Below are 14,285 nucleotides of genomic sequence, written 5' to 3'. Positions count from 1 at the left end.
TTCAACAAAGATTTTCAACTGGTTGTAATTTCACTTTTTTTTTTTTTTTTTTTTTTTTTTTTTTTTTTTTTTTTTTCAGTCACAAGAGTGTGGTGAGAAGAGAAGATGATTTGATTTATTTGATTTGTATGTTCTTTTCGTTTATATGATTTAAGTTTAATTATTGTTTGGTGACGCAGAGGGCGAAAGCCGAGCGTATTTTCTCTACAACAACAACAGATGTAAAAAGGCATTTCTATAAATTCCAAGGGTAATTTTCGGTTGACAAAAATAAAACATCAATCTAAAGCTACTTTTCAAATTTTTTAAATTTTAATAATTTAGTGAATTATGTGCTAATTTAGTGATAATTTTTCAAGAACTAGTGATTGCGATAGAAACTTATCTGCAGTTTTAAGATAAAATTACCCATTGCCACTATATATCTGTGGGAGGCTGATTTAACACCATCCTCGCTTTCTGTAGGGCTTTTATCAATATTCCATATAGATGAGAAGCCACTCTCATAAAGCAACATTTTTTGCAGTTGGAACGGCCACAGAGATTTCGTATTCTGTTTTGGCAATTCAGGTTCGCCTACAACAGTTCAGGTTAGCCTACGTTCCGGACAATGCAATAAACTTAGCTCAGCTAAATTTAGCTAAAACTTTATTATTTGTAAATGTCTTCTTTCCCAATGAAAATAATCTGAAATCCCCTTTTATGGCGAGATCATGTGTTGCTTTTTGCAGGCCTCACGTTTGTTCAAACATGAGAGCTTTGTAAAAGCTCTTGTTTCAATAACTTGCTCAAAGTTTTGCCTCTCTACTCATGTTATTAACATTATTTCTAACTCTCTTAAACTCCGTTAAATCTTCGTCATCCTGACTATTTAGAGATTGCCCATAAATCAGATTTCTTTTGTCATTTTCATTATTTTTTTTTGTAATTCCGGGCTTCTGAGGGTCATCCTTTTATTTAACCAGTCACAAAGGACACGTTTTATCATATATCCATTGAAAGATACATCGATCATAGGCTAGTGAAGAATTTTTGGGGATGTCCAGAGAAGAATCTCTGGGGAGTCCCACTTGATACAATTCAACTCTTTCGCAAAATTATTCAAATTCTTATTTTTCAGCTCACGCATCAGTATTTCTTTTGCCGGGATGTGTCCTTTTTTTCAGACAAGTTACGTGAGCAACCACTCGGAGATGATCCGAGCATGGATGGAGAATCATGACAGAATAGCTTTCGTTGAAATAACTACGTCCTACAAAAATAATATCAATTAGCGTCGCAGATTGACGCTAATAGCGACACAGTTTAAAGGGTAGAAATTATTCTAAACCACATAATTAAAGACATCTAAATTGTCAAAAAGTTCGTAGTAATGAACTGTAAGGAGTGACTCAGCTCAATAATAACCAAAACTGTGAAAAATGGAATTGATACCAATAGATACATCAAAAGGATTGAATTTTTATGCAGACCTTATTTTCGAAAAAAGGGGAAAACCCCCTAAAACTCATAGAATCTTAATGAAAATCACGCCATCAGATTCAGCGTATCAGGAAACCATAATACAGAGGTTTAAAACTCCTATGTGCAAAAATTTGGAATTTTGTAGTTTGCCAGAAGAAAGATCTCGGATGCTTATTTTTTTTTTCTTCCCAGGGGTGATCGTATAGACCCAGTGATACTAGAACATTGCAAGGGAGCTCATTCTAACAGAAATTAAAAGCTCTAGAGCAGTTTAAAGTGACCAAAAAATGGAGGCAACTAGACTCCCTCCCCCGCTCATTTTTTCTCAAAGTCACCCAATACAAATCTGTGAGATAACCATTTTGTTCAGCATAGCTGAAAAATCTAGCAAATATATCTTTGAGGATGACTTAATCCCCCACAGCCCCCAGGGGGAAAGGGCTGCTTGTTGTGAACTTTGCTTGTTTTTATATATAGTATTGATTATTGGGAAGTATAGAGACATTTCCAGGAGGGAATTTGTTTGGCAGGGGGGTCAGAGTTAGAAGGTTACGGATTTTTCTGCATTATTTAAAAAAAACGATCAGTAATTAAATAAAAAAAAATTTTTTTTCAACTGAAGGTAAGGAGCAACATTAAAACTTAAAATAAACAGAAATTTTTACATATATGAGGGGGTTCGCCCTTTCGTCAGTGCCTCGCTCTTTACGCTAAGGTTTTTTTAGTACTTTCAAAAGAGCTATCTATTCTAAATAAACCCTTTGTGATTCACGGGTCATTCTTAAAGAATTGGAAGAAAGTTCGAACTTGAGCGTAAAGAACTAGGTATTGACAAGGATTGGAACCCCTTCATATTCGTAATAATTTCCGTTCGCTTTAAGTTCTAAAGTTGCTCCTTACTTTCAGTTGAAAAAACTTGTTTTATTTATTTAATCACGTGAAACATCTAAAAGATGGAAGTTAAAATTCCTTTATAAAAAACAATCCACTCTAGTAACAGAAACAAACCTAAAAAACTTATCAAAACCTGCAATAGACTCCTCCAAGCGATCACTGGGCGGCTTATACACTATACTAATCAGAACTTTTCTTTTTTTAATTTCCAATTCCAAATAAAAACTTTCTATCTTACCTTCTATCCACACACCCAAAACCTCTCTCACTATATACTCGATGTTCTTCCAAATAAAAAATCACAGGCCTCCTTGGTTCATAGTTGGTTGGTTCTTTACCTCAAAATCATATCCTGGAAAAGAATAAGCCGAGAGAAATAGGTCATCACTCAAAAATGTTTCACAAACACCCATAAGGAGATTTTAACACATTTTGAAAGTCATGGGAACCATAGCAAAATACAATAAATTTCGGCATAGACTCTTCATGGCTAGTAATGATAACAATCCAAATTGGCCAAAGGGGATATCCCTTGGACTATCCTAACGACAAATCCCCCTTTTGAAACTAAAACATAAGGAAAAGAAGGATCCAATAAAACGAAATTTTACTTATCTTTAGTGGACAAGGCCACACTATTTGGAGGGAGACACTCTTATGGATGAGGGCCCGGTGGAACATGGGAGCCTCTCAATTTTTCCCAGCGTATTCCGACATCCCAAACTGCTGCTATTCAAATTATCCAAGTCAAATTTGTCTGTATTCAAAAATCACAGTTAGTGTTACGACGTTAGCAGCTATTTAACAAACAGTGTACATCAGAAATGTTCATTCAACGAGGAATGAAATACTACTGAGTATTGGTCTTCTTTCACCTGTTATTTTTCTACAGTGCAAACATAGCTGCTTTGCCTTTTGCAAGAGTCGCTGTAATATGTTTCTTTTTCAGGACCCATTGGATGGAAACTGGAAAACCCAAATAAACTGCTTCTTACACAAGTCATGGCTCTTCTTTTTGTAGTAAAAGTTATACACATGTTCCGTGCTATTTCGGAGCTTGCTAAAAGCCATTGTCTTCGTGCTAGAAACATTTAAGAGAGAGAGAGAGAGAAGGATTTATTCATTAAACAAATAATTAACAAAAATTTGGTTACTACCTCCCCTAAAAAACAAAGCTTGTCCTAGGGGGAGATATAGAAAACAAAATGCATGAAATAAAAGAACACTAGGCACCGATAACACTAGAACACAACCGACACCAATAATACCACCACACTCGACTATAAATATATAAAAAAAAAAACATTTTTACTTTACTTTTCCTCTGGGAACTACATATTATCATAACCCCCACAATAAATAAAATAAATGAATGAATTAAAACTCATATTCTACAAAAAGCAGTTTTGTAATGATTTTTCAAAATAAAACTCGTCAAATTATTCCATTTCCGTGTACCTCTATATAAAACAGAAAAACATAAACGGGAAGAAATGCCTCTTGGTACACTTAAATCAACACTACCCTTTGTATCGTGTGAATGAACAAAAGACCTAACGCATAACAAATCGCTGAAACAGCGTGGTTGAATATCCTGCAGTAATCCAAAAATATACCACATACGTAAAACTCCTAGAGACCCGAAGCTGACAGAATTTCCAAGCTTGGGTAAAATTCCATAACTGACTAACCTCTGCTAAAAACCTAACTGCGTGATTTTGTAGAACTCTTATTGGTTTAAAGATAGATGGAAAAGTGGATAGTCAAAGACTTTAACAATAAAGTATATACGGGTGTATAAGACAAAAATAAAGATGCCGGAAGATAGATTTAGGAGACAAAATGTTATACCAAGATTTCTTGCCAACATTTTACTAGTTAAAGTTACATGCTGCTTAAAAGGTGAAGTTTCATCAATTACAATCCCAAGGTATTTAAAAGAAACAGTCGGTTTTATAATTCCATTAGACGTATTTAACTCCTTCATTCATGGGTAAAAGTCTGGCGATTATGAGAAAATGACAAAATTAGACTTGCATATATTTATCCTTAATTTATTTACGCTCAGCTAGGTTACTATTTCATCAACTGATTCCTTTTCATCAACTGATTTCTTTGTTCTCCAGTTTCGTTTTGAATTGTTGTGATTGCTGTTTTCGGTTTCGGACTCTACCAACAAATTATGGTTCAGATATTTTTTTCAATTTCCTTCTCTGTAACTTCTTAAATTATTCCTGTCACAATTGATGGACCAGTTTGTTAATTTTAAGCAATTGTTAATGTGCATTTTTGTCCTCAAGGTGATACGAAACTGCTAAAATCTACTTTTGTAAATAGATGTATTACACTTGGTATTTTATACATAGCTATATTTTTTTGTATCTCTGTATGTGCAATGGACAATAAAATAGTAAAACAATTCCCGAGGCAAAATGACATACATGTGATCATGAAATATTTTTATAAAGATGACGTCACTCAGGTGAATTTTTTCCCCTAAAATTAAGTCTCTTAATGAAATTTCTCAAACTTTTGACTTGTCTAGATCGTTTTTCAAGTCAAAATATCCTAGGATACCAATTTTTTAAAAAGAAAGAAGAGCTGTTTTTGAGGTGAAATAAATTGAATGAACATAAATTGTGCATTGAGATAAACGCTAATCGTACGTGCCTACAATTATGCAGCCAACGAGACAGATACGAAGGTACTCATCTCTCGAAAACGCTTCAAAAGTCATCTAAAAATCCTATATAAAATCAGATATTTCACCGCAACTGGCACCGTGAATTAAGATGATAAATAAGAATAAAAAAAAGTGAAAAAATTGAAACCCGCGCTTTTCAGTTCGTGATTTTTCAATTTATTTCTAGCGTATGGTTTGCCGGGTTTTGATTTGTTACATTTTTTGTTTGCTAATAGGATTTATTTGTACTGCGTATTGAGTAATGTAATGCGTAATGTGTAATGTAATGCGTAATGAGCAATGCGTATTGTAATGGCTTGCGAAACAATGCGACATCAATTTCAATTTTTGTTACTTCGCCAGCCTGTGAATTGAATTTATTACGTATAATAAAGTTAAAATCTTCAATTTGTAGCAAAAACACTACCAAAGTGGTACTATCAAATTTGTAACAGTACTCTGCTAAATTATCTGGAATAGGTCCAGGATCTCTTTGTCTCCCCTAAGCTCGTTTTTCTTCCTGTAATTTTGTAACCCTTCTAGATTTTTATATTCCACCGCTGCAGACTGAAATTTTATCTTTTTTTGCATTTGTGTTTTCATTTTTACTTTTCTCAGCATTGTCAGTCGAGCAAAATCAATTATCATTAAAACTTAATTGGACTTTAAGAGTTTCCCATTTTTGACTGTAATTCTTTATTGTATTTGCGTTTAATTTTTCTTTTATCATTGCTTAGTTTTGTTGTTCTTTTGTCGTTTTAAATAGATCTTCGGAATGGAACAAGATAACCATAAAATATAATTGAATGAACTAAAACAGCTTGTAGAAAGAATGGGAGATACTGAATTTCGGGTTGGACTGAAAAAATTTGGGAAGAAGTCTGGAATTAGCCTTGTAAGCTCTAAGGGAGATTTGGGCTCTTTTGGGGATAGGGCCCTCCAAGAAGGAGTTATGAATGACTGACGATTTGCTCAACTGACAATAGGTTGGCCAGTAATAACCCTGTTATCGAGGTTTTGCCTCTCTATTCTATAATTTTACGGAGATATTCTCTCCTAGTAACTTCATATTTTGACAAATTCTTTGCCTAGTATACCAATTTTCTATCTTGGATCGAAATCAACAATTACTTCCTATATGCCTTATTCCGTGAGCTGCATATCCATATTTTATCTTCAGTTGGCATCGAAAAGTTGTTTTTTTTATTCGATTATCCCAGGGGATGAGACCAAGAATAAACTGATTAATGATTAGCTAAGATTTTTACCTGATATTCCAGTGCTTCTATCATTTTCGCGGGCCTTTGTAGTTTCGGCCATAGATGATTTCAGACTAACCCAAGGGGTAATTCATGGTTCAATTGAAAATTTTCTTTGTTTTCATCGTTGGAGATTAACAGGCTAGTTTAGCTAATCCTTTTTTGGTCATCTGGCATCGACGCTTATGCTAGAAGCGGATTCTCCGCTTTTCTTTAGTGAAAACTTTATGAGAGCACGAATATTCTCGTTTGTTAAGCTTTGATTTAACAAGCGTTTATAAAGCTTAGATTAAAGGTTGAACCAAACCTAGAAGATTAGTATCCCGTTTGGGATGGTTCCACTAGGTTTATGGATTGATTGGTTGCATTTACTCTGGCTATACCAGAAGATTGCTTGATGAGATTGGCACGAATATTTTTTGCTAGTCTTTTGGATTTCAATTTTTCAAAACGTCAAACCTTCTGCGTCAAAACGTCAAACCTATACAGGTTTGTATAGATGTTATTATTATTATTATTTAAATATAATATTTAAATATTATTATTATTTAAGTATTATATTATTATAATATAATAATATAAATATAATATAAATATTAATATAAATAATATAATATAATATATAATAATAATATAATAATAACAATAATATATAATAATAATAATAAATCTATATATATAAAAATAAGTTGTTTGTCTGTCTGTCGACTGACGTCATGTTTGTATGTCGACTGACGTCATGTTTGTCGACTGACGTCATTATAAGGATTGAGCTGTATGTCGTCATGAAGTTGTTTGTCGTCTGACGTCATGTTTGTCGACTAACGAAACTACAGACCGGGACACCGGGACACAAATGACGTGTTATGTCTGTTATAACGTAATAGAGGCAACAATCTTGACAGGGCCTTTTGAGGGTGAGGCTTTTCTTATTCCACGTATTCTCATGATTCCAATGGATCTGCCTTTTCAACCTAAAAGATTGCAATTCCCAATTTGATTAGCATATTTAGTTTTCAGTCCAGAACCACTAAAGCTATTATGTAAATATCAAAAATATTTATGTTGTCTGAGCAATAATTTTTAGTTTTTATTTCAAAATAGAAAATTACCTGACAATTTTATAATTATATCTATCTATCTATATATATAAAAATAAGTTGTTTGTCTGTCTGTCGACTGACGTCATGTTTGTGTGTCGACTGACGTCATGTTTGTCGACTGACGTCATTATAAGGATTGAGCTGTATGTCGTCATGAAGTTGTTTGTCGTCTGACGTCATGTTTGTCGACTAACGAAACTACAGACCGGGACACCGGGACACAAATGACGTGTTATGTCTGTTATAACGTAATAGAGGCAACAATCTTGACAGGGCCTTTTGAGGGTGAGGCTTTTCTTATTCCATGCATTCTCATGATTCCAATGGATCTGCCTTTTCAACCTAAAAGATTGCAATTCCCAATTTGATTAGCATATTTAGTTTTCAGTCCAGAGCCACTAAAGCTATTATGTAAATATCAAAAATATTTATGGTGTCTGAGCAATAATTTTTAGTTTTTATTTCAAAATAGAAAATTACCTGACAATTTTAGAATTATATCTATCTATATATATAAAAATAAGTTGTCTGTCTGTGGATCAGGTGACGTCATGTTTCTGTGTCGACTGGCGTCATGAAGTTAGTTGTCGTCATTTTTGCTATGACGGTGACGTCATTAAAGATATTTAAGACATATATGTTCACGTAGAAATCTATTAATGTTTAAGTTTAAAATGACTGATGAACTTACAATGGCAAAAGCCGATGAAGATGCTCAAAGAGTCTATGCCAAAAAACTTGCTGCTGATAGAGAAAGTCAGACAAGAAAGCGTGCCGAGGAATCAAAAGAATAGCAAGGAAACAGGCTTGAGGCTAAAGAACGCAAAACCGCGCAGTTAGATGAAGATCCACCTGGACAGCGAGAGTCAAAACATATCAAAACTGAAAATGATAGCGATGATGATTGGGTTTGGGATCTTGACTTGGATAAGGTCATCAATGCCTACCAGATTTTAGTTAAAAAAAAAAGGTTCGGCGATATGTATTTCATAGTGAAGCTGAAAAATAAAGAAGAAAAAGAAAACTGAAAAAAGAAAAAATGTAAAAAACTAAAAAATACTAAAAAGAAAAAACACTCAAAGAGAAATTACAGACCGGGACACAAATGACGACCGGGACAGAGGGAATATAAATAACGACCGGGACACTCAAAGAGAAATTACAGACTGGGATACCGGGACACAAATGACGACCGGGACACAGGCAATATAAATGACGACGAGGACACAGGTATTTAAGAATATCGTTCAAAGACAAATTTTTAATTGTAAGAAGACCGTTGAAAGAGAAATTTCTAATTGTAAAATGACTGAAGACGCCGGGGGGCACAGGGGGATATATAAATGACGACGGCAACAAAGGAAATGGTCGATTAGCAATCACCATCAACAAAGCTCAAGGGCAATCAATAGAATCATGAGGTATAGATCTGAATACGGATTGTTTTCCCATGGACCATTATGCGTTGCATGTTCAAGAGTCGGTAAACCTGACAATCTATTTATATGCACAGACGATGGGACAGCAAAGAATGTTGTATATTCGCAAGTTTTACGTAGTTAAAAATATATATATATATATATATATATATATATATATATATATATATATATATATATATATATATATATATATATATATATATATATATATATATATATATATATATATATATATATATATATATATATATATATATATCTATATTCACAGGTGGGACATAGGGACACAACTACAATGGCGCGTAACTAATATGGTGCGTAACGACTTACGCGCGCGGGGGGGCCTGGGGGGTGCGCGAAGCGCCCCCACCAACTAGGTGTTGGGGTGGCGCGAAGCGCCATCTGAATACGGATTGTTTTCCCATGGACCATTATGCGTTGCATGTTCAAGAGTCGGTAAACCTGACAATCTATTTATATGCACAGACGATGGGACAGCAAAGAATGTTGTATATTCGCAAGTTTTACGTAGTTAAAAACATATATATATATATATATATATATATATATATATATTCACAGGTGGGACATAGGGACACAACTACAATGGCGCGTAACTAATATGGCGCGTAACGACTTACGCGCGCGGGGGGGCTTGGGGGGGGGGGGGCGCGAAGCGCCCCCACCAACTAGGTGTTGGGGTGGCACGAAGCGCCACCCCAACAGCTAGTATAAAATATAATCATATATTATAAAATTTAAATATTTCAATTATAAATATTTTAATTATAATTTTATAAATTATAAAATATAATAATATATAATAATAATAATATAATATATAATATAAATAATAATTTTTTTATAATAATATAAATAATATAAATTTTATATTATTAAACATTATTTAAATTTTATTATTTAAATATAAATATTATTATTTATTTAAATTTTTCAAAACGTCAAACCTATACAATTTAGACACTATGATTTATGTTCTACAGCGGAAATATATGGATGGTGACCCATCCAGAACTAAGTTGTGGAACAGCTGTGCGCACATTGGTCAGAGATGGACGAAAGAAGGCACAAGGAGATTGTAAAAGTTAAAGTTTATAAGGTTGGACCAGCTTGGCACGTGATTGGTCATTTATCTTACGGGTGGTGGTGATGGGGCTCTTTCTTTTTTGTTCATCGCATAAATTACCTGTTTCCGGTTGATCATATTTGTTTATAGTATAATTGCAGAGGACAGGCTAAATTCTCGTTGCCAAGTCACTAAAATATATAATATTTAAAATATATATAAAATATATTTCTGTCTGTCTGATATAGGCGATTTATAGATAATATAATTGAGAGGAAGCTATTGGTTTGAACTTTAATTTATCGGATTGGCTAGAGTCATTCTGGGACACCAGCCCCCCCCCCCAACACAAGCTTTCTTTGGGCTAATATAATGATTTTGTTTTAATCGGTTTTTAGACTGCAAAGTTTGCTTTAAGATTCTGTTTTGAGAGTTCGAATTTTATCTTTTGATGGAATTGACATAAAAAGTCATTTTCTCCAGGTTTGGAGAAAAAAAAAAACTCAAAGAGTTTTTGAGAAGTACTGTCATTAATGTTTCGACATTAGGGTTTATTTAACCTACAAAGAGATAGTTATAGAGATATTAGAGGCAACACAGGGTGTGGTACCCTTGGCCAATAGTTTGGCCCTTTAAAACAATACACGTTTCACACACACGCTGGTTGCAAAAGGTGTTGTGAGCCAAAGGTTACTGTTTTAAAAAGAAGAGTTGAGAGAAAGAGTCAAACTTTAGCGTAAAGAGCGGGGCGTTGATGAGGAACCAGCCCCTTTCATATACGAAGTTATTTCTGTTCGCTTTAAGTTTTAATGTCGCTCCTTACTTTCAGTTGAAAAAACTTGTTTTTTTTATTTAATTACTACCTAAAACGACCGGATTTGTTGTCGAATCAAATAAAAAAACAAGTTTTTTTAACTGCAAGTAAGGAGGGACATTTAAACTTAAAGCGTAAAAAGCGAGGCATCGAGGAGGGGACAACCCCTTTCATATACGGAGTAATTTCTCTTCGTTTTAAGTTTTAATGTCGCTCTTTCCTTGCATTTAAAAAAAAACTTTTTTTTTAGTTTAATTTCTGAACGCTTTTGAATTCATGTATGTTTTGATTTTGGCTCACCGCACATGAATAAATAAAACGAAATTTGCATATTAATTTTGTTTTTTGCTAAATGGCTTTCTCATAGTTTTGATTTGACGATTTTGATAAAAAAAATAGGGGGTGGAGGAGAAGGCCTAGTTGCCCTCTGATTTTTGGTTACTTGAAAATAAAATTAGATTTTTTTTTTTTTTTTTACGAACTTTTTTGTTAATGATAAACATACGTACCTTATGAATTTAGTTCCATAGCGAACTTCTATATTTGTGTAGTTTTATTACGTATATGAGGGGTTCGCCCCCTCGTCAATACCCCGCTCTTTAGATTAAAGCTTGAATCTTGTCCCAAATCCTTGAGAATGACCCCTGAATCACAAAGGCCGTAGAATAAATAGTTGAAGTTACTAAAAATACTTTAGCGTAAAGAGAAAGTTATTCCGGAGGAGACGAATCTTCTTATATACGTAATTAAATAATAAAAAACAAGTTTTTTAAATGAAAGTAAGGAGCGACATTAAAACTTAAAACGAACAGAAATTACTCCGTATGTGAAAGGGGCTTTTCCTTCTCAACGCCCCGTTCTTTACGCTTAAGTGTTTTACTGTTTTAAAATGTAGAGTTTTAAAATGTGGAGTTAAGAGAAAGAGTCAAACTTTAGCGTAAAGAGCGGGGCGTTGAGAAGGAAAAGCCCCTTTTATATAAATCAGCATTAAAATGCGATTCTTTTTATGTAGCTATTGGTACCAAAATTCTATTTTTTAGACTTTTGGTTACTATTGAGCCGGGTCGCTCCTTACCACCAACTGTTCGTTACCACCAACTGTTTGATATGTTATGTTCGTTTTAAGTTTTAATGCTGTTCATCACTTCAAGCTGAATTTTTTTTTCATTTATTTTGAAATAATGCTAGAAAATCCTGCGCCCCCTTCATGGATATTCTCTTCCCTCATGAAAAATTTATCCGTGGAAAGATCCTCCCGCGTAACCCCCGACCCACCCCCACCCCAACGTGAAAAGTCCCCCCTGAAAACGGTTGTACAATTCATAGTAACCATTACTATATGTAAACAATGGTCAAAGTTTGTCCGAGGAGTAGACGTGAAATAAAAATTGACGCTGCGGCAAGAAAATTCAGGGTCAACCGTGACGTTGGGTGACGTTGACGTCAGGGTCAACCGGAAAGAAAGGCATATAGAATGTGTGGGTGGGCACGTGTTCCTAATTTACAGCTAGCGCGATTTTGCGTCATACATCTGGGAAAAATTCCAATTGTAGCAGAGACGAGTTTTATTTAGTCCCATTTGTTAACTTGACTTGGAGTCAGTGTCTTCTCCGATTACAAAAATTGTGTCCAGATTGTTAGTTTGACTGTTATTTTTAAGTACATATTTGAAGAAGAAGAAGAAGTTTATTCAATAGAAAATGGAAATACAACACACTTATTCCCCTTCGAAAGGCTCCATGTCCAGGGATACAAGTTATATAATTGTGATATAATTGTTTGTGGCTTAGTGGCAAATGAAGAAAAGCTGATTTTGTACTTTTCTTATGTAAAATTGGTTGTGAAAATGAGTAGCGCTAGCGTGTTAAAAGAATGTTTGTTTAGCGCGTTGATTCATTGGTTTTGGAGCATTATTGGTTTTGATTTTGGAGCATTGGTTTATTGGTTTTGGAGCATTGGTTTTGGAGCCTACGCCGTGACTCGGACTAAAAAAAAAAGCGTGTTGAAAGAATGTTTGTGTTGCGGGGAAGTTAAACTCCCAGGAGAATATAAGGCCAGGCCATTTTTGCAAGCATCAGAAATGAAATTACTAGAACTAATCGGTCAGAATTCTGTTTTTGATATTGAAAAGCCTTTTGTATTCCCAGAAGTTATCATAAGAGCTGGAGACCAAGAACAGAACGGTTTTGAGGCAGAATATAGAGTTTATGAGGAGTTAAAAAAATCAAATCTCCACATGTATGTCTTTTATAGTCTTAAAACAAAAAAGAATGAAGAGCTTGTGGATTTTCTGCTTGTATCAAAATCGTCAGTAATTATTTTGGAGGTAAAATCGTTTAAATTAGTTGACAATCCCACGGTTAAGGATTACGAAACATTGCGAAAAAAACTATCTGACAATAAGAAGAGACAAGAAGAGCGCGTTAAACGGAATATTAAAGAATTTATGAGTAACCATGGCTGTGAGAATAATGTGGATTTGTTTCTCTATTTTAATTTGTTTCAAAACACAAAGCGAAGCCAATTACCCAAGGATACGGATTGGCTGCCTAAGAACGTATTATTCAAAGATGATTATTTGAAAGTAATTGAGGATATTATAAACAGTCCGAAAAAGGTTGATGAAAACGGTGAATACACAATGAGAATATTCCTATCATGGTTAGTAATGTTTAATTGTTACTTATGTATTACACCGTAAACACTCAAGAAGCGAATTTAAGTTAATCCTAATGCAAAATACCAAAACATGAGGAAAATATAATACTTTAGAAATAAATTTGGTCTATATATTTTAACAGCAAAGAGGGATGGTTGGATAACCAGACCTACCACCACCACCTATTGTGCAAATATATAGTTCAAATTATATAATTCCAATGTATTTTGTCACCCACCACTTGTTTTCCACTCAGCGCAAGCTAATTGTTTTTTAATACAGACAGATAAAATCTGTTTTTTCTCTAGTTTTACACGGCATAAACTTGCGTGTTGGCGATATTAATGTTTTGAATTACGATGAAAAATTGCACATTAAATTAATTCAAGAAAATTTAAGGGAAGGGGGGCTGATTACGTTTTTCCATTGCGTCATTGCAAAATATAGAACTACCGCAGTTACAGGCCTGTGGGTATAGTGGGGATAGCTAACAAAGGAAACAGAAATCTAAAGTGATTTAAGTCGTTGAAACCTCCAGAAACGTAAATAGAATGTAAAAGTATGACTGTCTTGATGCAAGATACTTTTTATTAACTAGCAAAAATACGAAAAAGAAAGCAATTTTGTTGCCACAATGTAATTTCAACGCTTTTCTGAAGTTTGTGCCTAATTTTTACTATCACGCGGTAGGTGTCTCTGAATCCCTCTTTTAAAGTATGGATATTCACAACACGCAAATTCACACAAAAAACAACACACAAATTTACACAAGCAATACGCACAAATTCTTTTTGATTTTGTTGGATTGCATTGTTTTGTATAATCTTCTTATTTCTCGTAAACTGTTCGTTCATATTGCCAATTAATGTAAAAGAAAAAT

The 14,285-nt window shown here is 34.1% G+C and overlaps 2 protein-coding genes across 6 annotated transcripts in view; one reads left to right on the top strand and one right to left on the bottom strand.

Annotated features, from left to right (window-relative positions):
* Nucleotides 1–2,721, bottom strand: part of LOC136040135 (uncharacterized) — a gene marked incomplete in the record, with an annotated part of 117,374 nt that extends 114,653 nt beyond the window's left edge. Inside the window, 1 exon segment of the mRNA XM_065724246.1 lies at nt 2,597–2,721.
* A 9,586-nt stretch (nt 2,722–12,307) lies between these two features.
* The window catches only part of LOC136040129 (uncharacterized), a 52,970-nt gene continuing 50,992 nt past the window's right edge, over nt 12,308–14,285 (top strand). For 3 of the 5 annotated variants that reach the window (XM_065724239.1, XM_065724237.1, XM_065724240.1), the window contains exon 1: nt 12,308–13,407. In XM_065724239.1, coding sequence (XP_065580311.1) covers nt 12,593–13,407 — 815 coding nt within the window. In that variant the 5' untranslated portion in view covers nt 12,308–12,592. The remainder of the gene's footprint in view (nt 13,408–14,285) is intronic. The other 2 variants (XM_065724238.1, XM_065724236.1) reach the window with 1 other exon arrangement.

This window comes from Artemia franciscana, chromosome 20 (assembly GCF_032884065.1).
Source record: "Artemia franciscana chromosome 20, ASM3288406v1, whole genome shotgun sequence".
In the NCBI taxonomy this organism is placed as follows: Eukaryota; Metazoa; Arthropoda; class Branchiopoda; order Anostraca; family Artemiidae; genus Artemia; species Artemia franciscana.
This window is presented reverse-complemented; position numbering and strand designations above follow the sequence as displayed.